Source organism: Fistularia commersonii, chromosome 32, assembly GCF_037954325.1.
Source record: "Fistularia commersonii isolate RoL2024-O1a breed Wild chromosome 32, RoL_Fcom_v1.0, whole genome shotgun sequence".
In the NCBI taxonomy this organism is placed as follows: Eukaryota; Metazoa; Chordata; class Actinopteri; order Syngnathiformes; family Fistulariidae; genus Fistularia; species Fistularia commersonii.
The window spans coordinates 1,616,713-1,641,747 of NC_141315.1; the positions used below are offsets into that span (position 1 = coordinate 1,616,713).

Sequence of the window (25,035 nt, forward strand, 5' to 3'; positions counted from 1 at the left end):
GCTATAGTGTGGCACTAAGGGACTGTTTTGACAGCAAGGCAACAAGAACTGGGAGGTGTTGTGCAGAACGCATGGGCAGGACCTAAACAGTCTGACCACATACATCACTGCCTCCATATTAACTTTTGTGGCAACAACACCATGTCTACTATGAGGGTGCTGTGTTTCCGAAACAACTGGGTGACCCAAGAACCAAAAACCCTGCTGAATAGGAAGAAGAGGGTTTTTGATTCTTTCAATAGGTTTCAATAGTGCCACACACGCACATACACATCCTCACACCCAACCTTTGCCTGGATTGCTCTTCAACTATACAGCCCTATCCATAGCCACTACATAACAATTGACCAGGTGAGGAAGCAGCTGAGTAATATCAAAGCAAGGAAGGTTACAGGCCCTGATGGCATCCGCTCTTAACTGCTAAGAGACTGTACAGATCAGCTCTGCAGAGGCTCCCCCGGGAGCCCAAAGGTACAGGCCTGCGCCTTTGGCCTGATTAAAGCCATGAGGAGGATGAACCTCAGCTATCTCAGGCCTCTGGTAAGCAGCAAGCTGCACTGGTCCCACAATATAGATGTTCTGTAAAAGAAAGGCCAAAGTGGTCTCCACCTTATGAGGAGACTTGAGGTCTTTTGGTGTGTGAAAGACATTGTTAAGGACTTTCTATAACACTGTGGTGGCATCAGCACTGCTCTATGCAGTGGTCTGCTGGGGCTGTGGAAGCTCTGAGACGGACAGGAAAAGACTTAATAAGCTGGTCAGGTGGGCAGGCTTGGTCATGACAGTGATGACTAAGATGAATATGTTAGCTAAGCAAGCATCCATAAGGACTACGCCTCCCACCCATCGCTTTTCACTGAGGGGACTCTAAGCAGCTCCTTCAGCCAAAGACTGCATCCTTGCTGAAAGAAGGGAGATCTCCCCTTCTACTTACCCACTATTATGCGTGCAATATTGATATCATATTCGTACATTTCCAGGACACCTTACTCATTTCCTTTTGACTACCCATATCCCCTACTTGGCTCCTGGTATTAGTATGACCATTCTCGACACAGGGCATTTCTGTCACTCACAGACTCCTGGGATCTTGTAGTGAGAGGCGTCTCTCCTACAATAGTAACAGGAAGGAAGCGGTCCCCAGCCACAGCTGTGACATAGGCGAAATCTCATTCCTCCATTGGGATATAGTGGGACACATTGAACAAGGCAGAGGTGGCTTTGGCCAGTAACACTGCTCTGGCAACAGAAATCTACAATCGAATGTCGAACTATGGTGGTGGCGGAGGTGTGTTGACAGGAGGAAGCAGCTAGACATTCCATGCCCATTGTGCAGGTCAAACAGGGACACTGGGTGAAGTGGAAGGGTGTTGAAAAGAGGAAACTCCCATGGGGCGAACTCTAGAGCATGGAAACCAACATGTTAACATCACCTGAGCCACATATGATTTGCTGCCCTCTCCCACGAATCTGCAGCTGTGGCTTAGAAAAGACCCATTTTGCCCCCTGTGTAAAGTCTCGGTAGCCTCATTCAAGGTAGGTGTGCATGGCGACACAACCAAGTGCTCTGGCGCAACAGAAGAACTGCAGATCAAAAGGGTATCAATCGACATCCAACCACTTAAAAACCAGGATGTGTGCTAGAGGAGACAAGAATTTGGCTGGGAGGGGAACAAGCAGCGGATTAGTCCCGAAACCCTGGATCATAGCTCGTGCCGTGTGAGAACACTATCGAGGAAGCCTATAAATACAAGAAGCTGGGGTATGCCAACTTAGCAGCAGACAAAGGGACATAGTACTGGCCAACACTGCTGAGAGGACTGGTCACTGGCTGTGGCAGAAGAGGAATGACACCACCTGGGCAGCTGATAATAGCTAAATGTTTGATACACACCCAGACTTGATCAACCCCTTGTGGGCCTACTTCAAAATATACATTGCACAGCAATGATGTGGTAAAACCCATCACATAACTGTATCTCTATGTGGAGAATAATCAATTCAATTAAAAAAAAAGTCCAGGCCGGACAACATCAGCCCCACAGTCCTCAAAGTGTGTGCTGGGCAGCTTCCCAGCACCTGTTCAACCCCTCTGAGGTTGCCAAAGGTGGCTGACCTCTGGAAGACCTCCTGCATTGCCCAAGTACCCAAGGAGGGACATCCAATTACTCTTAGTGACTACAGGCCGGTGGCACTAACGTCACATGTCATGAAGTGATTCGAGAGGCTTGTACTCCAGCACCTGAAAGACCGGCTATCTGCTTCCCTGGACCCTCTGCAGTTTGCGTACAGGCAGCACATGGGTGTGGAAGATGCAATCATCTTCCTCACTCATAAGGCCCTATCCCACCTTGAGGGTGCAGGAAGCACTGAGTCACCTTTGACTTCTACAGTACCTTCAACAGCATCATACCCACCGTCCTCAAGGACAAGCTGCTGAGTACGCAACTTCACCCTGACATCACTGCCTGGATCCTGGACTACCTCACAGGACAGATGCAGTATGTTAAGATGGATGGCTTTTAGCACAGGAGTGCCCCTGTGTCCTATCTCCATTCCTCTTCACCTTCTCCACCTCTGACTTCTGGTATATCTCCAGTTCCTGCCACCTCCAGAAATTCTCAACAAACCCTTCCATCGTTGGATGCATCAATGATGAAAACGAGAACGAGTACAGAGGTCTGATCCCGAGTCTTGCTGAGTGGAGCAACCACAACCACCTTCTACTCAACATCTCCAAGACCAATGAGGTGGTTGTGGACTTCTGTAACAATCGGAGGAGACAGGTATCAATCCCCATCCAGGGTGAAGAGGTGGAGATCGTGGACTCCTACAAGTACCTTGGGGTCCACATCAACAACAAACTGGACTGGTCACACACACAGATACACTCCACAGGAAGGGTTAGAGCAGGTTGTTCTTGCTGAGGAGACTGCGGTTGTTTGGCTTCTGTAGTGGGCTCCTCAAGACCTTCTGCCAGTCTATGGTAGCCAACACAGTGTTATTCTGTATAGTGTGCTGGTGGGGTAGTGCCAGGACAGGTGAGGTCCATAGGCTCAATAACATCGTGACTAAGCCCGCTCGGTGGTGGGACTGAATCTGGACCATCTTCAATCTGTGGCAATGGGGAGGGTAAAGGACAAACTGGGAGCTATCCTGGACAATCCTTCCCATCTCCTACACGATGAGCTGTGGCTGATGTGCAGCTCCTTCAGCCGAACCGAACGCTTCAGACATTACTTTGTGCCCACAGCAATCAGACTGTACAGCAATCCGGACGGCAGAACAATTCTGACCGGCCTGAGTGCACCTGTGTTGCTTCCACAATTCCACAATCTCACTACTCCATTCACATGTTATGCACTAACTGTTGTATCCATGCTTGTCCCAGCTCCCACATAACCTGCCTATTTTTGTCTATTCATTTTATTAATTGCTATTTATTTCTGTAACTCTATTTATATTGTTTAGTTCCTGTTGTGTATTTTTCACCCTTACTGTTCCTTGATGTCGCCCACTGTTATCCCTGATGTTGTTGCTATTGTTGTCTGCTGTCTATTGATTCATGATGTCTTGCAATCTTCTGTCTTTCTATTAATATTTCTTTCTTTTTTTTTTTTTTTCAACGTTATAACTGTTAGGCTGCTTTGACAAAAGAACTTACCCTATGGGGATCAATAAAGTTTATCTTACTTCATGCCCAAGATAGCAATGACAAACCAAAGCTGCAGAATTTCTGCCTCCTATTTATCAAGATCATACCATTGTTCTCATTTGAATCAATAGAGTCAACAGAGAATCAATACAGAATAAAAAAGTCAATTTCACAAGAGTATAAAGCAACTGATTTGATCTAATATGACGACAATCTATTGAACATCAGATTAAGCAAAGACATTAAGATACATTAGTCTGCCAATAAACAGTACTCTATCATCAAAACTAAAAGTATTAAATACAAACATTTATGTAAGGTAAGTCTGTGTATGAAAGAAAGAAAGTGCAATACAGGTACCTGGAAATTCCACACAGAAAGGCCCCAGTTAGAATCAGAACATCAAGCTGTGAAGCAAAAGTGCTAACCACCACGTGGACTTAGTTGTAGGTGCAGGGGTGGGGATACCCCTCCCCCCCACATGGGCACTCTGATACGGAGAGCGGCAAAGCTGTCAACTCATAACCACCTGGTGGTGAGTTGACTTCGATGATGGAGAGGATGCCAGTGGGGCCTGGCTGGCCAAAACATATTGGTCTGTTTGGAACGTCTGGAAGAGCCCCCTGGCAAAGCCCCCTGTCCGAAAGAGCTTCGATTGCCACCTCCGGCAGAACTTTGACCTTGTCCCGGGGGACACTGAGACGTGACATGCTACCATTGTTACCATTGCATGTGAGGCTGCAGACCAGAGCTGTTGCGGTTTGTGCCTGTGGGGGGAATCCGCCCTGAAACTGTTGGTGAAAGATGCTGTTCAGGCGAATAAGAATTCTCACTGAGCTTTTGCACTGTGAGCTATAGAATCTGCAGGCCAAGAGGAATAGAACTTTGTCAGTCACAGAGGCAAAAACTTAGGCATGGGAGGAGTCTGGCTATGGCATGGAGAATGACTTCCAAATGGCTTCACAGATATTTTGGTCCACCATCTGGAGCCTTGGCAACATCCCGTAGACATCAGGGACAGTGCTTCAGGATTGGCAAACTGAGGGGGTGATGATTAGATGAGATGTACTTTAATCTCATTTCACAAGATGATCCTCCTCTTTGAAAAGGGGGAAAAAAAGAGTGTGTCTCCCAACAACAGGGGAATTGCATTCATCAGCCTCCCATGAAAGGTGTGATTGGGTCTCTGATATGGACCTGTTGGCTTCATCCAACTGTGATATCCAGTTTTTGCTCACATTTGGATGTGAAGCAACTGGGATGAAAATCAACACCTCCAAATGCATGGCCATGGTCCTCAGCTTGAAGAAAGTGAAGTGCTCTCTCCATGTTGCGGATAAGATCCTATCACAAGAAGAAGAGTTAGAAGTATCTTGAGGTCTTGCTCATAAGTAAAGGAAAAATGGGACGGGAGATTGACAGGTGGATTGGTGCAGCGTAAGTAGCAATGTGGACTCTGGCTCAGCTCCTTCACAAAGACAGAACATTGCAAACAACAAAGCTTGTGATTTACCGGGTGATATACATTCAAATGGGCGAGCTGTTGGTAGTGACAAGTAAGAAAATCAGGGACTCAGATCAGGATGCCACAAGGACATCTCCCTGGTGAGGTGTTCTGGGCACATCCCACCGAGGCAAGGCCCTGTGGAAGACCCTGGAAATGCTTGAGGGACGATGTTTCTTGGCTAGTCTGGGAAGGCGTTGTGATTCCCCGAGCAGACCTGAACAAGTGGCAAGGGTAGAGGGACGTCTTGGTCTTTGCTTTGGTTGCTTTCCCAAAACCCAACCCCGGATAAGTGGCAGAAGATGGATGGATGTTAGCAGTGCACTATGGATACATCACTAACTACAACACTTTTACATGCAATGTAGTGATATTTGCATATTAAGTTGTTTATTATTATTGTTTATTTATTTATTTTTAATTGTTGATTATAACTGTTTTTTCATTTTCCACTTTGGTGTTGCAGTTCTGCAGTCTCCATTGTAAGGTAATATATCATGGCATCTAAGTCCCAGCCTTATGACAGCGCTGTAAACCAGTTTTGTTGATAGAATTTTCAGTGATGTTTGGAATAAATTGTGCCCTGAATTAAAACTTGCTAAAAGCTGCATAGACTCACCTGAAATAAGATGATGTCTCCTCAAAGGGCATACATTCAGATTTGGAGGACAAAGAGGTTTCGGTTTCAAAAAAAATTGTCTCTTTTTCATGGGTGGATTCATTGTCTGTCAGCTCCACAGATTCTGCTACTTTATTCCTGAGGCCTCGTCTAGCATAAGTTTGCTCTGACAGATTATCATCATATTTTTCTGCCTTCTTGGCTGATGAAAAAACGTCAGAGGAGTCTACAACTTTCCTATCCCTACGGACATATTTGGAGGTGAGTTCTTCAGAATTGCCATACCGCTCAGCCAGTTCTCTTCTCCTTTCGGCTTTATAGCGAGCAATTCGCTCCGCTTTTGTCTCTGGTACAGAGCCCGATAATGTGTCAATTCCATCCATTCTGAAGTTCAATGCTGTTTCTTAACCCAGATATGGTAGTAGTTGATTTTGTAGATCTCTCTTCCTCTTCGGTAGTGATTCAGTCCATCAAAATCAGCATGATACTGCAAACAAGACAAGAATACATTAACACTTTATCACTGCTTTGTGGAAGAATACAAAGGACTGAACATGGTGTCAAACGGAATGTGACATGACGTTCCTAACAGATCCAAGCTAAGACCTGCGCCATCTAACAGCCCCCTGTGAGTAACTTAAGCCTGCTCGCTAAGTCAATATCAGTGCTGAAACTCCCATAACCAAAGTCTTTCTGGCACCGCAGAAGGATTCCAACCCCTTTAATCGAAGGTCAGGATTTTCACTGCAAATTTCCCTTTTAATCTAAGGAAAAAAAAAAAGTTAGTTGTTTAACAGGGTGTTGTGTGATGTGACAATTTAATTTCAGATCATTTCAATCTCAGTACTTGACAATATTTTGCTTAACCGTCATACACTCCCAGGGGACATTTTCTGTTCACTTTTTTATCTATTCATTGACCATATATCAAACTAGATAGTAGAAACATCTTTGGACTCATTTTTGTTCATTTTTTTAAATGTCAATTACTCTGGTTGTTGAAGACATCATCACCAAACCAAATGCAGTATAGACTTCAGCTTTCTGAGGCAGTGAAAACAAAACACTGATCCCCTCTTTCTGACACCAAACACAGAATAAGCACAATATCTAATGGCTTTCAACTTTCAAATTGGGTTTACTTTAAAGGACACAGTTGTGAAAGGCTGTGTTGAGTTCATTTTATTCAATGAAATCTTTACATAGCAGAAATCACATAGGCAAGTGAAGTGTGCTGTGCTGTGTTTTTTTGTTCCATACCACATGAAAGTTTTTATTTATCTTATTTTTTTTACAGAGACATTTCTCATTGCATAAGCATGTTTATCACCCTTTGGGACTTTTTGAAGAAAGCTAAGGAGATTAGAAAATTTAATTAATTTTTTTTTTTGAGGTTGAGGGGCATACTGTAGCCTTGTTGAATCTCTATTGAAGAGATTATTTAAGTTAGCACATGAGCTCACATTTATGACCTATGAGAATAGGAAAATTATAAATGGGGAGGGGGGGGGGGCAGAGGGGGAGTTCTGTGTCTGGACAATGTTAGTAATGACATAGCAAAGAACAGAGAAGCAACATGAAAAATGTGCTACTGCAAGAGGGAAAAGAAAGGTGGACCTGGTCATAAACTGAGCTTACTCTGGTGATTTTTATGTCAGAACTGATTGCATCAAAGGGCTTAAAACAACCCACAACAATCGGTTTTGGCTATTTATATTAATAGGACTTTGACATCTTAAAAATGAAGTCCTTGCATTTTATGAAAATAAACATTCATTTTCTGCACATGATGTAGAAATTATAAGAGTATATTCACACAAGAAAAACATGAATCAGTTTGTGAGCAAATATGTTGTTTTTGTATTGTGTTAATTCAATTTAGAAGAAAAATAAATTAAAAAATAATGTTTCATTTAGTCTGTATAATTTATAGAGTTTAACAACTTTTTAGAGTGCTTGTCATGTGTCATCAGCCCTCCATTTTTATTTTTACTAGTTATCCTAATCAGAATTTCAAAATGTAATGTTGAGTGGACTATCAAATTCCTTGGTTAGAAACACTAACAGTCTAATAAAAAAATTCAAGTGGCAGATGATGGCAGCAATAACTTGCAGTACCTCCTGACTTAGAAAACAAAACAGAGGACCTTAACATGTAATTCCAATCCCAGTGACCTGCCTTAAGAAGGCAAAAGCCTTGAGAAGTTGGATGTTAATTTCATGAGTGTACACAAGCTTACATGAGTCATAATTTACCTTGGTCCCTACCTATAAAAGGACTTCTAAACCCAACAGCTTGTCTGTTGAGAACCAGAACACTGAAACTGCCCTGTTTGGAAGCAGCTGCTGTTATTCTAATGTTGGGTCACACATTCAAGATAAAAAAATAAATAAAAATAAAAACATTTAAAAATCCTACCCATCAAATGTGAACTCCATCCATCCATCCATCCATCCATTGTCTGCCACTTATCCTGCACTCAGGGTCGCTAGAGCCTACCCCAGCTGACATCAGACAAGAGGCAGGGTACACCCCGGACTGGTCACCAGTCAATCGAGAGGCAAATACACAGACAGCCATTAACCAACTCATTCGGGGCAATTTTCCCAATTTTTTTTCCCCAATTAACCTGCTGCATGTTTTCAGACCATGGGCAGAAACCGGAGAACCTGGAGGAAACCCACACAGACACTAGGAGAAACTTCATACAGTCTCGAATCAGGGCCCTTCATGCTGAGACCAAAGTGCTAACCACTGTGCTGCCCTCAAATGTGAACTCATCCAAGATGAATAAAGATTAATTGGTTTGTTAGAGGTTTTGAACTGACAAAACAAACTTCGGTGTCCTTGTATTTATGTCCATATAAATGCATATACAGTTAGGCCCATAAATATTTGAACACGTTTTGTTATTATTCAACCCCTTGCATTAAACCTTAAAATCTACACTTCAATTCTGTTGTGGTTGTTTCATTTCAAAACCAATGTGGGTGCATACAGAGCTCAAATCATGAAGATTGTGTCACTGTCCAAATATTTCTGGGCCCAGAAATATTTAATACATAAAAAACACATAAAAAACCACATTAAAAAAAAAATAAAAGAATCAAGAAAAGAAAGAAAAGAAAGAAAAGAAAAATAAAAGAATCAAAACATTGACAGAGTGAAAGTACTCATCCAGTACACAATGACACATTTGATTTCAAAACAGGTGAAAATAGGTGCTTTCATTTGCATCAGTCGGACATAAACAAGTGAGATGGGAAAGTGTGAAAGATACATCTATAATTTCAAATCACAACATAACACCTTGATGTGATTTTTCTTTTTTTTTGCTCTTCCTCTCCCAGTTATGATTCCATTTCCATCAAAATATAATGAGATTAAAGGAACATTAAATTCTGTACTCTTAACACAACACCAAATTGCAATCTCCTGGCGTTACCTTCCACTGCAAGAGACTATATTATTTCTGCTCTTCTAAACCATGCATACAAACTTAAACAATTCTAGCTGTGGACCCCTATCGCCATTTGGATGATAAAAGCTTTGAGAGGAAGTTCAGTTTCAACCAAAGCTGCATATGTCACTACCTAATCATCCTGTTTATCCACCTTCAAAAAGCTTGTTCCACAAGTAGTACCCAGAAGCTTGGCAAACGCCTAGAATTTGTTTTTTTTAAGAAAGGATAAAATGCACTGAGACATTTTTTGGCTTATGCAGTTTAAAAGCATGTTTCAACATCTTACTCAACATCGTATTCTAACATCTTGTAAATTGTAAGATTGCCATTTCAAGTCAAGATTTTGTCAAGAATCAGAAACGTACAAATATTATCAACTGTTACTTTTAGATTAAATAACACTTGTTTTAGGCCTATGAATAAAAGGTATTTCATACCATCAGTATAACACATAGGCAGATGTTGAGTCACTCATATTAGGCCTACATGCTGAAATTGTCAGATTGATGACTGAAACCATAAATCTATGTGAAATGTTATGACATGTGGCAAAGCCTAACCCCAAGCCATGTCCTTCAATCTTAAAGGATGGCTAGTAAAACCAAACTCTGGTAACAGCTTTGAAAACTACCTTTGGGGCACAAATGTACACATAGTGGTAGAATATGATAAATGTCAATATTTCATAAAGAGCCTACACATAACTTGAGAAGAAAAGCTTTCTCAGCAAGGCAAGGCTGACTTGTAGCAGTTCCGCATATTTCTTTCCCCCTCAATCCACATGTCTACACAGGAGGACAAAGCAGGAATGCAGGCCACACCCAACCTCAGATTAAAAAAAAAAACATGGGATTTCCATGGTGAGAAAAATCTTTACAGTCAAAAAATAAAGAGGAACAAAAGGGGGGGTTGTATTTATGTCAAACGTATAGATATCAAATGTGCATGCCTACATTTTGGGCAGCATTTAAAGTCTTCAAACAAAGACAGATTCACAAGTTAAATGCATAATTTGAAAATCACAAAGTACAGTTCATGTAACAACTTGTCTTGAGTCTAAATAAAAAAATGTCAAACAAGACAAACCTAGAGTTGTCCATTTGTTCTTCTGAAGACATTTTTTTTTTTCCCAAAAACTAATGCAACACATAATGTCTTATTTAATTATTTATTCTAAGCAGCAGCAGCACACTGTGGAAGTGTAAGCATATAAAAATATAGTGTAGAATTGAGCCTTACTTTAATCCAAGCACTTCCAACAAACAACACACCCACCTGATTTTTTGCAGGTAGTTTTCCCCTCTTTTCCTTTACACTGAGTTCTTGAAAGGCATGACTAGTTTGATATGAATCATTTTCAAGATGACACCTGTAATTCTAAAAAAGGCAATCCCTTACTCTACACATGTATACCATCATAAACGACCCGTGTCATACAGTTTCATAGGCTCTAAATAACTGTTCAAAATAAATCTAAATAACTAAATAACCAACTCTTTTCATACTAGATATTGGGATCCAATGGGTATAAAAAAAAATCTGCTTTCCAGTTATGTCAAGATTCTGCCACACATAATAGCGTTTATGTTGTGATCAGATCATGTCTGTAAGCATCTCACTCTCTGTAACCAAAACCCCAAGCATAGTGTTTGCCTCAAGTTTTCCCTTGGCTATCAGCTGTTTTAATCCTATAGTCTAAACTCATAAAACAGGAAAGTTGTAAAGTTTATACATGTGACTTGCCCTTAGTTGTTAAAAAGACCAGGTATATTGTATTTACACAATGTCACTTATTTCAGCTACTCCCTGGATCAGCTTTCAACTTGTGCTTTAACCTAAAGATGAAATCCACTCAAATGTTTATAGATTAATAACTGAGACTGTTCCAAGTTAGCATCGACAGCTGACTAAAGAACAACATATTGAAAGTAGGAGGTCCCATTATGTCCACATTCTGTGACTGCATAACTCCAGAAATACACATGAAGTTCATACAGACTAAAAAAACAAAAACAAAAACAAAAAAAACAAAACACTTTTCACTAAGTGTACAAAAAAGTGGAGAGACAATAAAAAGATTAAACCAAATCCTGACATACATTCTTCCTATAACGAATGTAATGTCAAAGTAATGTCAATGAAATAAAAATATATAAAGAAATATAATTGTTTGCATAATTAATCACCCCCTTTTTAAGTTAATATATGAAGACAGAAGAACACTCCAAGTAACTCAGGGAAAGGGTGATTGAGATGTACAATTCAGGGGATGGATACAAAAACATTTCCAAGGCATTGAACATCCCCTGGAGTTCAATGAAATCCATTATCAAGAAATGGAAGGAATATGGCACTTGTGTGAATCTGCTTAGATCAGGCCGCCCTCGTGACCCTGCAAGTAGGAGACTAGTGAGAGAAGCACCAAGACCCCTACGACTACTCTGAAGGAGTTGCAAGCTTCAGCTGCTGAGATGGGAGAGACTGTGCACATAGCAACTGCTGCCCGGGTTCTTCACCGGTCAAAGCTTTATGGGAGAGTGGCAATGAGAAAGCCACTGTTGAAGAAAAGTCATTTAGATCTCAACAAGAGTTTGCCAAAAAGCACGTGGAAGCAAGAGGAAGAAGATTCTTTAGTCTGATGAGACCAAAATTGAGCTTTTTGGCCATCAGACAAGACGTCATGTTTGGCGGAAACCAAACACTGCACATCACCAAAAACACACCATCCCCACTGTTAAGCATGCTGTGGGGCTGTTTCTCAGCGGCCTTACCTGGAAGGCTTGTAAAGGTAGAGGGCAGAATGAATACTACAAAATACACTGAAATCCTGGGGGACAATCTTACTAAGTCTTCAAGAGAACTACGGCTCGTGAGATTTTTTTTCCAGCAAGACAATGATCCGAAGCATACTGCAAAAGCTACACAGGAATGTTTAAAAAAGAAGCAGGTAAATGTTCTGGAGTGGCCGAGTCAAAGCCCAGACTGACCTCAATCCTATAGAGAATTTGTGTCGGGACTTAAAAAGGGCTGTCCATGCCCAATACCCACGCAACCTGACAGAGCTTGAGCAGTTTTGCAAGGAAGAATGGAGCAAAATTGCTGTGGGCACATGTACAAGACTTATCAAGACTTATCCACACAGACTCACTGCTTTGATTGCATCCAAAGGTGCATCAACAAAATACTGACTGGAAGGGGTGATTAATTATGCAAACAATTATATTTCTTTATATCTTCTTCTTCTTCTTCTTTCAGCTTTTCCCGTTAGGGGTCGCCACAGCGAGTCAACTTTCTCCATCTAACCCTATTCTCTGTATCTTCCTCTCTCACACCAACTACCTTCATATCCTCTCTCACGACATCCATAAATCTTCTCTTTGGATTATAATTATATTTCTTTATATATTTTTATTTAATTGACATTACTTTGTAGAAATCTGTTTTCACTTTGACATTAATTTCACTTTGACAATAAATTTTTGTGTTAAAAAAAGCCGAATTTTATTGACCATGATTGATTTATGAAAGCACTAAAAGGGTAAAACTTCCAGGGGGTGAATACTTATGATAGATACTGTATATAGAAGCTCTATATATACAGTTTACAGCGTATGGGTCTTGCGACCAGAAAATGAAAGCAGATGGGCTTAACTGCGTAACGCTAATTGATAACTTCGTTTTGAATTTAATACACTTTAAGCACTAGTCACTAGCCAATCAATTTCAACCAATGAAATGCATCAGAAAACAGCTGGTGAGGGGGTTGGGCCAAGGCTGTGTGTAAAGCCTAAAGCCAACCTAATACAACAATCAACCACATACTGTGAGAGACCAGCATGTTTCTGATTATAAAACAATTTCTCAGCAATTACAAAGGTTTAAGTATCCTGCAACAAGTTTAAGTCTCCTATAACGCCGAGCAAAATTAAAATTGAATATCAATGCTGCGGCCAAACACCCTTGTTGCTTAAACAGCAAACAATTTTAAACAATTTCCCTAGCATGGGATAATTAAAGTACATCTCATCATCAAACCATTCCACAGAGGACAGCATCAACATCACGCTCCAACCCACACTCAGTCACTTAGAGCACCCGAGGAATTATGCCAGGGGATCCTGGGAATCCAATGCATTCATAGACTTTAGCGCCACCTTTAACACAATTTTTTCCAAGATCCTAGTTGAGAAATTGTCTCATTTAGTCATCTCAACTGCTGGATCAAGGACTTCCTAACAAACCACCCACAACTGGTCGGATTCAACCCCCACCTCTCCCCCACCATAACACTCAGTACAGGCTCCCCCCAAGCTTGTGTACTGAGCCCCCTCCTCAACACAGTATCCACACACGACTGCTCCACCGACCACCTCGCAAACACCTTCATTAAATTTGCAGATGGCACAACCATGACCGGACTCATCTTTAATGGAGAATAGTCAAATAACAGAGATGAGGTGTGGAAACTGACAAAGTGGTGCACAGCAAACAACCTCCTGCTCAACACCACAAAAACAAAATAAATCATTCTGGACTTCAGGGGAGGGCCACAGAGCCAGTCCCCCTCTCCATAAACAGGGAAAGTGTGGAAAGAATTTGTTCTTTCAGATATCCTGGGGTGCATATCTTCAACAACCTCTCTTGGTCTGCCGCCAAAGCATCGGTTGTAAGAGGGCCCAGCAGCAATTCCACTTCCTGAGGGTGCTCAGGAAAACCAACATGGAGAAGCTGCTTCTGACCTTCTGTTGAGCAACTATCAAGAGCGTCCTGACATACTGCCTAACAGCATGGTATGCTCGATGCATTGCGTCTGACGGGAGAGCACTGCAGACTGATTGACACAGCCGAAAAGATCTTGGGCTGCTCTCTACCAAGTCTAGAAGACAATGCTGGCTCTTACTACCTCAGCAGAGCAGCAAACCTCATTAAGGATAATTCCCACCTTGGCAACTTCCTTTGAACTACTGCCCTCCGGCCGGCACAACATTAAACACAGGAGCTGCAAAAACAGTCAGAGACAGCTTCTTTCCCAAAGCAAACACCGCTCACAACCACAACAAACAAATGCCTCCATAACTCACCACGCCCCACACCTCTGAAATCCTTTTCCCACCATTACACAAGTGCAATAACTCAGTGTATTATTTATTTTTATTATCTACGTACTCCAAGTGCAATCTATTTCCCCCAGCTTGCCTAAAAGAGCATTTTGATTTTTGTCTACAAAGCACATTTAACTTTATCTCATGTCTTCTCAATCATTATTTATTATGTTGCATTGCACATCATTGGGTTTTTCCTTGGCTTTGTATTTCTACACCAAAAAGAGTAGCATTCCAATCTCACTGTGTCCTGCAGTGACAATAAAGGCTATTCTGATTCCGTGGAAAGAAGCCTACACTAAAAGAGAAATTTTAAAGGTATGATAGTTGGGTAATTTTATTAAGCATGGCAAGCTAAAATCTTGCCTTGCGATAAGTTTGAGGAAAGGAAGTAAAAGGGGAAATTAGGTTGCATTGACAAAGGATGGAAAAGAGATGGACATAGGAATAAGCATGTACGGTGGACGATACAAAAAGGGAAACATTAAAGACAGAAAAAAAGCACTGCCCATTTATAAGAGGCTTAAGTACAATAAGAAAGCGAAGAAAGAAATTGAGGTCAGAGCAGCAGAAGGAGGAAATAGACAAGCGGGGAAAGAAAGGGCTTTTGTGGACTGTGCAGTGATGTATTTTTGTGGGGCATGTACCTCCAGGGTGCCAAGGGGGCCCTTTCTGGTGTTACAGTGGCAGGGGGAAGACAAGATCTGCTGCTGTAAAGGTGGGGGATGGGGCACAAACAAGGCTCAAGACAAATCTCTCTCACAGTTTCACAAATCTCTCTTACCTGCATTCCTGCAAACTGAAACCAGTTAGCCGGCTTGGGTACTCAAGCCTGCACTACACTCTGCCATAGTAATTGACACTAAAAACTGTACTCGTATAATTAAACTAAGGCAAGCCTTGTCAACGGCAACACATCCTCTCTATGAAATAATTACAGGTGGTCCTCACTTAACAACGTACTCCATTAACAACAACTCTGAGTAAGACGGGCTTTGGGATCATAAAATACGTGCGGAATGCGCTGGCAGCGTAGTTGTAAGTGAGTAAGTATTGTAGATAGTTAGAAATGGCCTATATTCATGCATATACAAACATGAAAAGGAAAATAAAAGGTAAAATAGCGGAATATAAACGGAATATAAATATGTATGCAAATACGGTATAGGAGAATGGTAGACACGGTGTTTCACTCAACGATGAAATCTCTTAACCACAGACCCTTTTAGAACATAACCCCGTTGTGAAGTGATGACCACCTGTATCATAAAGGAGAGCAGCATATTTGAGTGCAACTCAATGACTAATGACATTTTATACAGGAGTGTTTAATATCCCCCCTTGTTTTCCTTCTTTTTTTGTTTTTTGTACAGGTGAGGTCTCTTTTTATGCCGCTGGGCCTTCTGTTTGCTGATTCAAAGGAGCCATGATATGTGACGTATGACAAAGCAAACTAGCATAAACACGATTGCAGACACATGCATGATGACATACAATAATTGTAAAAATAAAATCAAATAAAAGCAAATAAGGCTGCAATTAAAGAAGCTGAAATACAGAGTGGAAAATGGAGTGTTTACAGGCCTTTGTCGAGGTAGTGAATTACATTAACACACACGCAGTTTTATGCTTATGCAGGCCACAAACTTTGCTACAAGAAAATGCATTGCCTTGTGGCACTGGGCTTTATCCCAAAAATTTCAAGTCACTCCAATTTGCCAGAATTGTATACAGCAAGAAAGTGTGGGCCTTAAAACCCATGGCATAATTTTTAGGTGGGGCCTTTCATTTTATAAAAGGGTAATATGAAGAAAGGGATTAAAAAAAAAAAAAAAAAAGAGTTGTAGGTCTTGTTTTAAATGTTTACATTTTTCAACATTTAGCTAGTCCATCAACCAACTGATGAAAAAGTTGTTGCAAATGCAGTATCTTCAGACCTTTGCTACTTATTTTTTTTATCAATTTTATTTATTTTTCTTACACTTACTAATCTTACTGTTCCAACTCATCATTAAACCAGCAATTTTGCAACATTATATAGTTGCTGCAGTTGTACTTTTCCATGCCAAACAGCATGCAACTTGCATGGTGGCTGGGTTGAGTCAGTGGAGTCAAATACCTCTTCCTAAGAATCCAGTTCCCTCATCTACTTTGCAGAGCAGATACCATCTAGCTAACTGAAATGCAATGCGCTGGGTGGGGCTCAGGGGTCTCTAATTTTGCCCCCTATCAGAGAAGGAGGTATTAACAGCCAGACATCTCAGGAAAAATACTGAAATCAGAGGGCACTGCAGTCAGAAGCAGTGGGCCAAAACTCTTCTTTATTATTCATTAAATAAGCCTAAAATTGAGAAATTGTGAATAAGTAGTTCCTTAGTATTGTCCAATATTTTTTTTTTCTTCTTTTTTTTTTAAATATGATTGTTTCATGGCTACACCTTTGATTGAAATGGACTTGAGGAACATGTCAAAAAAAACATGAAGTAATTTGTTTTAAAAGAAAACATTATAATGTTTCACACACGTAATATCAGTTGAAGCTGGTGTTAAATGAAATTCTGCTCTGGAACCAAACAAAAATAAAATGGAAAAAAGAACAATCTAATTTGGAGGATGTCTTGAGCTGACCTTGTACACTGAAACCGACATTTGAGTGCAAATCACATGAAAGTCTGAAGTATAACAATGTAATTATGTGCCATTACAATATAAAATTGGTTGTAGGATTGGTTGTTGAAGTGGGATTTCACTGAATCTTACTGACCAAATATAGTTCGGTCTTAGTGGAAATTGGGAAACAGTCTCCTCGAACTGCTGTTTATAAATAAGTCTTGGAGTAGATTAAACAGAGTGTAGCCCTTAGCCAGCTTCAACAGTGGCTTTTCTAGTTCTAACATTGTCATATTCCTTCTTCTTTATATGAATATATTTTAAAAAGAACATCTTGGCCTTAGCCAGCAAACTGAACTGAGAGCTGTGAGCAGAGGGTCGGCTCGCATAATTGGGTTTGGGACTGGCTCAGGAAGACACTGGCCTATGCCCTCCCAAGGCTGCATTTCTTAAGAATTCTTTGATCAAGTTCAAAATTGATTGTTCCAAAAATTATACTGAGTCTCCAAGACCCAGACAGTAAAAACAGGCGAAAACCAGAACATGACCACCACCATGTTTCACAAATAGGATGAGGTTCCTGGATTTATCTTTGTTGGTCGACTTCTGAGAAGGGTTATAGTGGTCTTCAGTTTCCTCCATTTAAACACAATATTTCTCTTTGTGGACTAAAGGAGTCCAAACGCTTTAAACATGGTCTCGCAACCCTTTCCAGTTTCATACATTTATAACTCTTTTTCTGAGGTGAGAGGTAGTCAGAGGGGGCAGCGTGGCACAGGAGGTAGAGCAATCATCTTTGGAACCAAACCTTCCTTGTTTGATTCCTGGCTCCTCCTAGTGTGTCAAAGTTTTTTGAGCAAGACACTGAACTCCTTACTGCTCCCCTGGCGCTGATGGACGGCATGCTCATGGTTCGTCCATGATGGGTTAAGTGCAGAGAACGAATTTCCCCATGGGGATTAATACAGGATAAATTATTACTCCTTCTTTGTTTGGGTCAGGATACACATCCACCAATGTGTTGCCTTTGTGATCAGGCTATGGATCCCTGTCCTGACCCGATTGTCATCCATTTATTGACAACAAAAGACTGTGAGTCCACCTTATAATTATATGAGTATAGTTGACCACGACACTGAACCCCTAACTGCTCCCTGGAGGATGTTGAGTGGCTGCTCACTGCTAATGGTTCAGACATGATGAGTTAAATGCATAGAACATTTTTAAGGGATTATCAAGGATTAAATAAATAAATAAATCAATAAATAAATAAATAATACCCAAAAGATAGCAACATTTTTACCACATATTAAGTATACAGAACAAAACTTTGGCCTAACAAAGTAGGTATTCAGGCAATTTTATAGGAGACAGTTGGAAAGGTAATAAGGCTAGAGGCTTAGGAGCGGGCTTTAAGTAGTACTATTATGGTACTGACAGGAAGAGAAATGGAATAGGAGTTATCTTGAAGGAGGAGTTTGTAAGGAACGTGAAGGTGAAAAGAATGTGAGATAGACTAATGAGTCTGAAACTGGAAAGTGAAGGTGTGATGCTCAATGCTGTTAGTGGCTATGCCCAACAGGTGGGATGTGAATTTGAGGAGAAGCAGAGGTTCTGGAATGAGTTAGATGAAGTGATGCAGAATATCCCCAGAGATGAGAGAGTAGTAACTGGTGCAGACTTCAATGGACATGTTGGTGTAGGCAATAGAGGGGATGAAGAAGTGAAGTTTGCTATACAGGATAGGAATGCTGAGGGAAAGATGGTGGTAGATTTAAAAAAATGTAAAAAGGATGGATAATGGCTGTAGTGAAGACTTTTTTTCCAGAAAAAACTGGTACATAGGGTAACTTATAAGAGCGGAGGTGGGAGCGCCCAGGTACACTACATCTGTATAGACAAGGTAACCTGAAAAAGATCAGTGACTGCAAAGTAGTTGTAGGTGAGAGTGTAGCCAGACAGCATAGGATGCTGGTCTATAGGATGACTCTGGTGACAAGGAAGATCAAGAGGGCAAGGGGAGAGTAGAGGACAAAGTGGTGGAAGCTGAAAAGGGAGGAGTGCTGTATGGTTTTCAGGGAGGAGTTGAGAATGGCTCTGGTTGGTCAGGGAGAGCTTCCAGATGATTGGAAGACAACAGCTAGGGTTATCAGGGAGACAGGTAGGAGAGTACTTGGTGGGTCATCTGGAAGGAAAGTAGATAAGGAGACTTGGTGGTGTAATGACAAAGTGCAAGAGTAAATACAGAGAAAGTGGTTAGTAAAGAAGAAGTGGGACACTGAGAGGACTGAAGAGACCAGACAGGAGTGCAGGGAGATACAACATAAGGTACAGTTAGAAGTAGCAAAGGCAAAACCCCTCCATCAGGGATCAGCTCTGAACCCTGTCTTGTTTGCAGTGGTGATGAACAGGGTGCCAGATGAGGTTAGAAAGGATCTCCATGGACCATGATGTTTGCAGATGACATTGTGATCTGTAGTGAGAGCAGAAAACAGGTAGAGGAAAATCTAGAGGTGGAGGTATGCGCTGGAGAGGAGAGGAATGAAAGTTAGGAGCAGCAAGACAGTGTTTATATGTGTGAATGAGAGGAACTCAGGTGGAACGGTGAGGCTCCAGGGAATGGAGATCAAAAAGTTGGAGGATTTCAGGTACTTGGGATCAACAATCCAAAGCAATGGAGAGTGTGGAAAAGAGGTGAAGGGACGGGTTCAAGCAGGTTGGAATGGGTGGAGAAAAGTGTGAGGGGTACTATGTGACAGAAAAGCATCGACAAGAATGAAAGGTGTACACGGCAGTGGTGAGATCAGCCATGCTGTATGGACTAGAAACAGTTACAATGACAAAAAGACAGGAGGCAGAGCTAGAGGTTGCAGACATGAAGATGTTGAGGTTCTCTTTGGGAGTGACCAGGATGGATAGGATCAGGAATGAGTCTATCAGAGGAACAGCTAATCTTAGACGTTTTGGAAAGAAAGTCAGAGACGCAAGACTGAGATGGTTCGGTCATGTACAGAGGACGGATAGTGAATATAGGATGCTGGAATTTCAGCTGCCAGGCAGGAGGTCTCGAGGAAGACCAAAGAGAAGATTTATGGATGTAGTGAGAGAATATATGAAGGTAGTTAGTGTGAGAGAGGATTAGATGGATAAAGTTGATTCGCTGTGGCGACCCCTGAAGGGAAAAGCCGAAAGGAGAACAAGTGTATTTCTTTTACTAAAGCCTTGACCAGCAAAGAAAGAGTCAACCTTGATTGAAACATAAGTGTTTTCAACCTAATGTTTGAGATTGACATCGATATTACAGGATTCTTTCATAATAATATAATCATATAATTTAACAGATATCATTCCTTACTAGATTCTGTCAAGAGACAATAAACTGCCCCCTTCAAAAAAGGCAACAAAAAACGAGCAGTAAAAACTATGATATTTACTTGGGTACTACATTGCAATGAATATGTATTCTTTACTTCAATGGTGAAAGCAAAGGAAAAACGATTGAAGCTTCTCATGCTACCGGGCACTATGATTTTTTAAAGTGGAACATATACAATGTTTCTGGCCTCCTGGCAGGGCACCTTAAGCGCCATAAAAATGTTACTAACTTAAAGGATCAATGGATTTGCAAGTGTACCAGAACTTTGTTCTTATAGTGGTCAATTTCTCTGGAGTCTCCAAGATCCAAGTTTGAACATATGGTGCATCGTCATCGCCTTTGGCAATAAAATAATACTTGTGTGCCAGTAACTGAAAGACTGTGAATGAAAGTGACAGTTTTCCTTGAAGTACAATGAGGATTAACTTTATACAAGACCAAAGTTGCAATAGTAATTTAGTAGACTCAATTCAATAACCTCAAGAGCATAGAGCACTTGGGGGCCACCTGTGCTGAAGACAATTGTGTGAATGTTATAAAGGCTTCTTCAACCAGTCTCCATAAATTCAGTTTTAAAGGGCTAAGAGTAAATGGCCTGAGAAGAGACTAAAATCAATCCTCATTGAGTAGAAACTAGAAACAACTCACAACAAAACATTTAAATTGTGGAACTCAAACTAGCATCAGCCATGTTTGAACATGCAGCAACACTGCTTATTTGCACAGCAATTGTTGTTCTACGCTTATAAACATATGACTGATTTCAATCTGGTCAGGCCAAAGTCGAAAGTTTCCACATCATCCGTGCACTCCAGCAGAGATGGAAATAATGAAGGACTAGCAGCCAGCCCCGAAATGATTACAACATGGTGCTATTTTAGACATTTTTTTCGGCAGTTTCAGTTTATTTTCACAGCTGTCACAGCATGCTTGTCAGTTTTAAAAGAAGGTCGATCTTGAATGTTTGTGGTCTCTCTTAAGCAAATTTCTATATCCAACGTGATACTTAGGGACAAGGATAACAGTATTTGTTCTGGACGTACTGAAACAAACTGTATTAGATAAAGCAACCTGTAGAACAGTTGTCTTTGTATGGTATCGTCTATATCGTCCAAAAAAGTCCATGACATTATTAGTTCAATGGGGAATGACTTGTTATGTAGGATGATTCGGTGCCATGTAGAGCAAAGCTGACAAGAACGGAAGCAACGTCGAATAACGCAGAACAGCTCACTGAGCAGGCGATTACAATCTTGAGACAACGAATGAGTGATCTAATTACAGTTAATATATACACTGAAATCTATCATATAGCAGCATTAACCAAACACCCAAAGAATTTCAGTTGACAACAGGGTCTTTTATTGTTTACAGATTTTTCTAATTTATAGAAGCAGACCGTTCTTGCAAATAGTAATCAAAATAATCAAAAACGTCACGTACCTTGGGGTCTGTTAATGTTTGCGATGGACAACATCCGCTGGTAAGTTGTGCTGGCTGCGATACCGAGGTTAGAACGTGACTAAATTGAAATTATAGGAAGGAGTTTTGAGAAGTTCGCCACAATGCTAACAATGACCTGAGCACGACCAGGGTAAATGCCAAAACGGTCTTTACAAGACTTCAGCAGTAGTGGGCAAGTAATATGAAAGTAAGTCTTGTTTCTTGTCTTTGAAACAACAGGTCGGATTCCAACATTCATCCACAAGAAATTAGAGAGACACGATGTACTTCCAGACGGACGCGAAGCATTTTGAGCAAACTGCTGCTAACAGCTCGATGTCTCCTCAAGCCTGATTGGCTAGAAATGCGATTCACCGTGGTGCGTTCAAGTCTTTTTGTTCATCCCCGATCACAAGGGGGAAAGATTTAACTGGAAGGAATTGACTTAAAGAAGATAAGCAATGAAGTGAGGGTCATGGTTCGTCGTATACTTTTTTATGCAGCGCCGTTTCACCAATTAGATTGGATCGTGCGATGTGAGTTGCCAAATTATGGAGAGATCGTTAATAGACAAGGCTATTTGTGCCTTTCAAAACATTTGTCGAGTGAGCTGTGTCTTTAATCTACAGTACTACAGTCTAACGATGGTAGCTCATAGCGCTGAAACGTATAATTGCTGTGCGCGCGCGCGCGCGCGTGTGTGTGTGTGTGTATGTTTATACACGTATTCATCAATTATCTATACGGCTTTTGTGCTGTTCACTTTGGACGGGTGAACAGCAGTGATCAGCTCTGAGCCCCTTCTTGTTCGCAATGGTGATGGATAGGCTGACAGATGAGGTTAGACAGGAATCCCCATGGACCATGATGTTTGCGGATGACATTGTGATCTGTAGTGAGAGCAGACAACAGGTAGAGGAAAATCTAGAGAGGTGGAGGTATGCTCTGGAAAGGAGAGGAATGAAAGTTAGTCGCAGCAAGACAGAATATATGTGCGTGAACGAGAGGAACTCGGGTGGAGCGGTGAGGCTACAGGGAATGGAGATCAAGAAGCTGGAGGATTTCAGGTACTTAGGGTCAACAGTCCAGAGCAACGGAGAGTGCGGAAAAGAGGTGAAGAGACGGGTCCAAGCAGGTTGGAATGGGTGGAGAAAAGTGTCAGGGGTACTATGTGATAGAAGACTATCGGCCAGAATAAAAGGAAAGGTGTACAAGACAGTGGTGAGACCAGCGATGATGTATGGACTAGAAACTGTTACAATGACCAAAAGACAGCAGACAGAACTAGAGGTTGAAGAGATGAAGATGTTGAGGTTCTCTTTGGGAGTGACCAGGATGGATAGGATCAGGAATGAGTCTATCAGAGGGACGGCACATGTTCGATGTTTTGGAGAGAAGGTCAGAGAAGCCAGACTGAGATGGTTCGGTCATGTACAGAGAAGAGATACTGAATATATTGGTAGACGAATGCTGGAATTGGAGCTGCCAGGCAAGCGGTCTCGAGGAAGACCAAAGAGAAGATTTATGGACGTCGTGAGAGAGGATATGAAGGTAGCTGGTGTGAGAGAGGAAGATACAGAGAATAGGGTTAGATGGAGAAGGTTGACTCGCTGTGGCGACCCCTGACGGGAAAAGCCGAAAGAAGAAGAAGAAGAAGACTTTGGACGGGTCGCTTGACGCTCACATGGCCACATCTTGAGGTAAGCAAATATCTTCTATCTCAGTAACACATCTGGGCCCCAATGAACATACTGCAAGTTTTCTTACTGTGTGTTGTAACTGGACTGGTAGAGTGTTATCATGTGCATGTAACTATTTCCTCCAGGTCACTGTCTCTTAACCATTAAACATTGCAGGTCAGAACTTTACTCTAAAACACAAATAATAAAGTGTATTCTTTGTGTAGAGGACGATCTTGAGGCGAGGTGGCAATGAAGTGGCGACCTCTGGGAACCACAGCAGCGGGCCCTCCTCATCCTCTCTGTCCAAGGCCAGGGATCTCCTGGACATGGTGGATGAGGCCTATTGTATTGGAGGCTAGGTCATATATATATATATAGATATATATATATCTTCTTCTTCTTTCGTCTTTTCCCTTCAGGGGTCGCCACAGCGAGTCAACTTTCCCCATCTAACCCTATTCTCTGTATCCTCCTCTCTCACACCAACTTCCCTTCATATCCTCCCTCAATACGTTCATAAATCTTCTCTTTGGTCTTCCTCGAGACCGCTTGCCTGGCAGCTCCAATTCCAGCATTCGTCTACCAATATATTCTCTATCCCTCCTCTGTACATGACCGAACCATCTCAGTCTGGCTTCTCTGACCTTCTCTCCAAAACATTTAACATGTGCTGTTCCTCTGAGAGACTCATTCCTGATCCTATCCATCCTGCTCACTCCCAAAGAGAACCTCATTATCCTCATCTCTGCGACTTCTAGTTCTGCCTCCTGTCTTTTGGTCATTGTAACAGTTTCTAGTCCATACATCATCGCTGGTCTCACCACTGTCTTGTACACCATTCCTTTTATTCTGGCTGATAGTCTTCTATCACATAGTACCCCTGACACCTTTCTCCACCCATTCCAACCTGCTTGGAACCGTCTCTTCAACTCTCTTCCACACTCTCTGTTGCTCTGGACCGTTGACCCTAAGTACCTGAAATCCTCCAGCTTCTTGATCTCCACTCCCTGTTGCCTCACCGTTCCACCCGAGTTCTCTCATTCACACACATATATTTTGTCTTGTTGCGACTAACTTTCATTCCTCTCCTTTCCAGAGCATACCTCCACCTCTCTAGATTTTCCTCTACCTGTTTTCTGCTCTCGCTACAGATCACAATGTCATCCGCAAACATCATGGTCCATGGGGATTCCTGTCTAACCTCATCTGTCAGCCTGTCCATCACCATTGTGAACAAGAAGGGGCTCAGAGCTGATCACCGATGAAGTCCCACCTCCACCTTGAACTTCTCTGTTACCCCTACAGCACACCGTACCAGTGTCTCAAAGCTAGCATATATGTCCTGGACCAGTCTAACATATTTCTCTGCCACTCCAGATGTCCTCATACAATACCAGAGCTCCTCTCTTGGCACCCTGTCATATGCTTTTTCTAGGTCTACAAAAACACAATGCAGCTCCCTCTGGCCTTCTCTGTACTTTTCTATTGGCATTCTCAACGCAAATACTGTATCTGTAGTACTCTTCCTAGGCATGAAGCCATACTGCTGTTCACAAATGCTGACTTCTGCTCTCAGTCTA

At 41.6% G+C, this 25,035-nt stretch overlaps 1 protein-coding gene and 1 pseudogene across 4 annotated transcripts in view; one reads left to right on the plus strand and one right to left on the minus strand.

Moving 5' to 3' along the window:
* Positions 1–22,100, minus strand: part of LOC147215101 (supervillin-like) — a 65,205-nt gene extending 43,105 nt beyond the window's left edge. The window contains exons 1-2 of one of the 3 annotated variants that reach the window (XM_086140109.1): positions 21,774–22,100; positions 5,779–6,265 (exon numbers count right to left, since the gene is read on the minus strand). In XM_086140109.1, coding sequence (XP_085996235.1) covers positions 5,779–6,161 — 383 coding nt within the window. In that variant the 5' untranslated portion in view covers positions 6,162–6,265; positions 21,774–22,100. Of the gene's footprint in view, positions 1–5,778; positions 6,266–21,773 lie in introns of those variants that run through there. The other 2 variants (XM_086140110.1, XM_086140111.1) reach the window with 2 other exon arrangements.
* LOC147215100 (uncharacterized) overlaps positions 1–25,035 on the plus strand; it is a 114,719-nt pseudogene that overhangs the window by 68,530 nt on the left and 21,154 nt on the right. Inside the window, exon 4 of the transcript XR_015104229.1 lies at positions 22,980–23,473. The product of XR_015104229.1 is annotated as an uncharacterized LOC147215100 (transcript). The remainder of the gene's footprint in view (positions 1–22,979; positions 23,474–25,035) is intronic.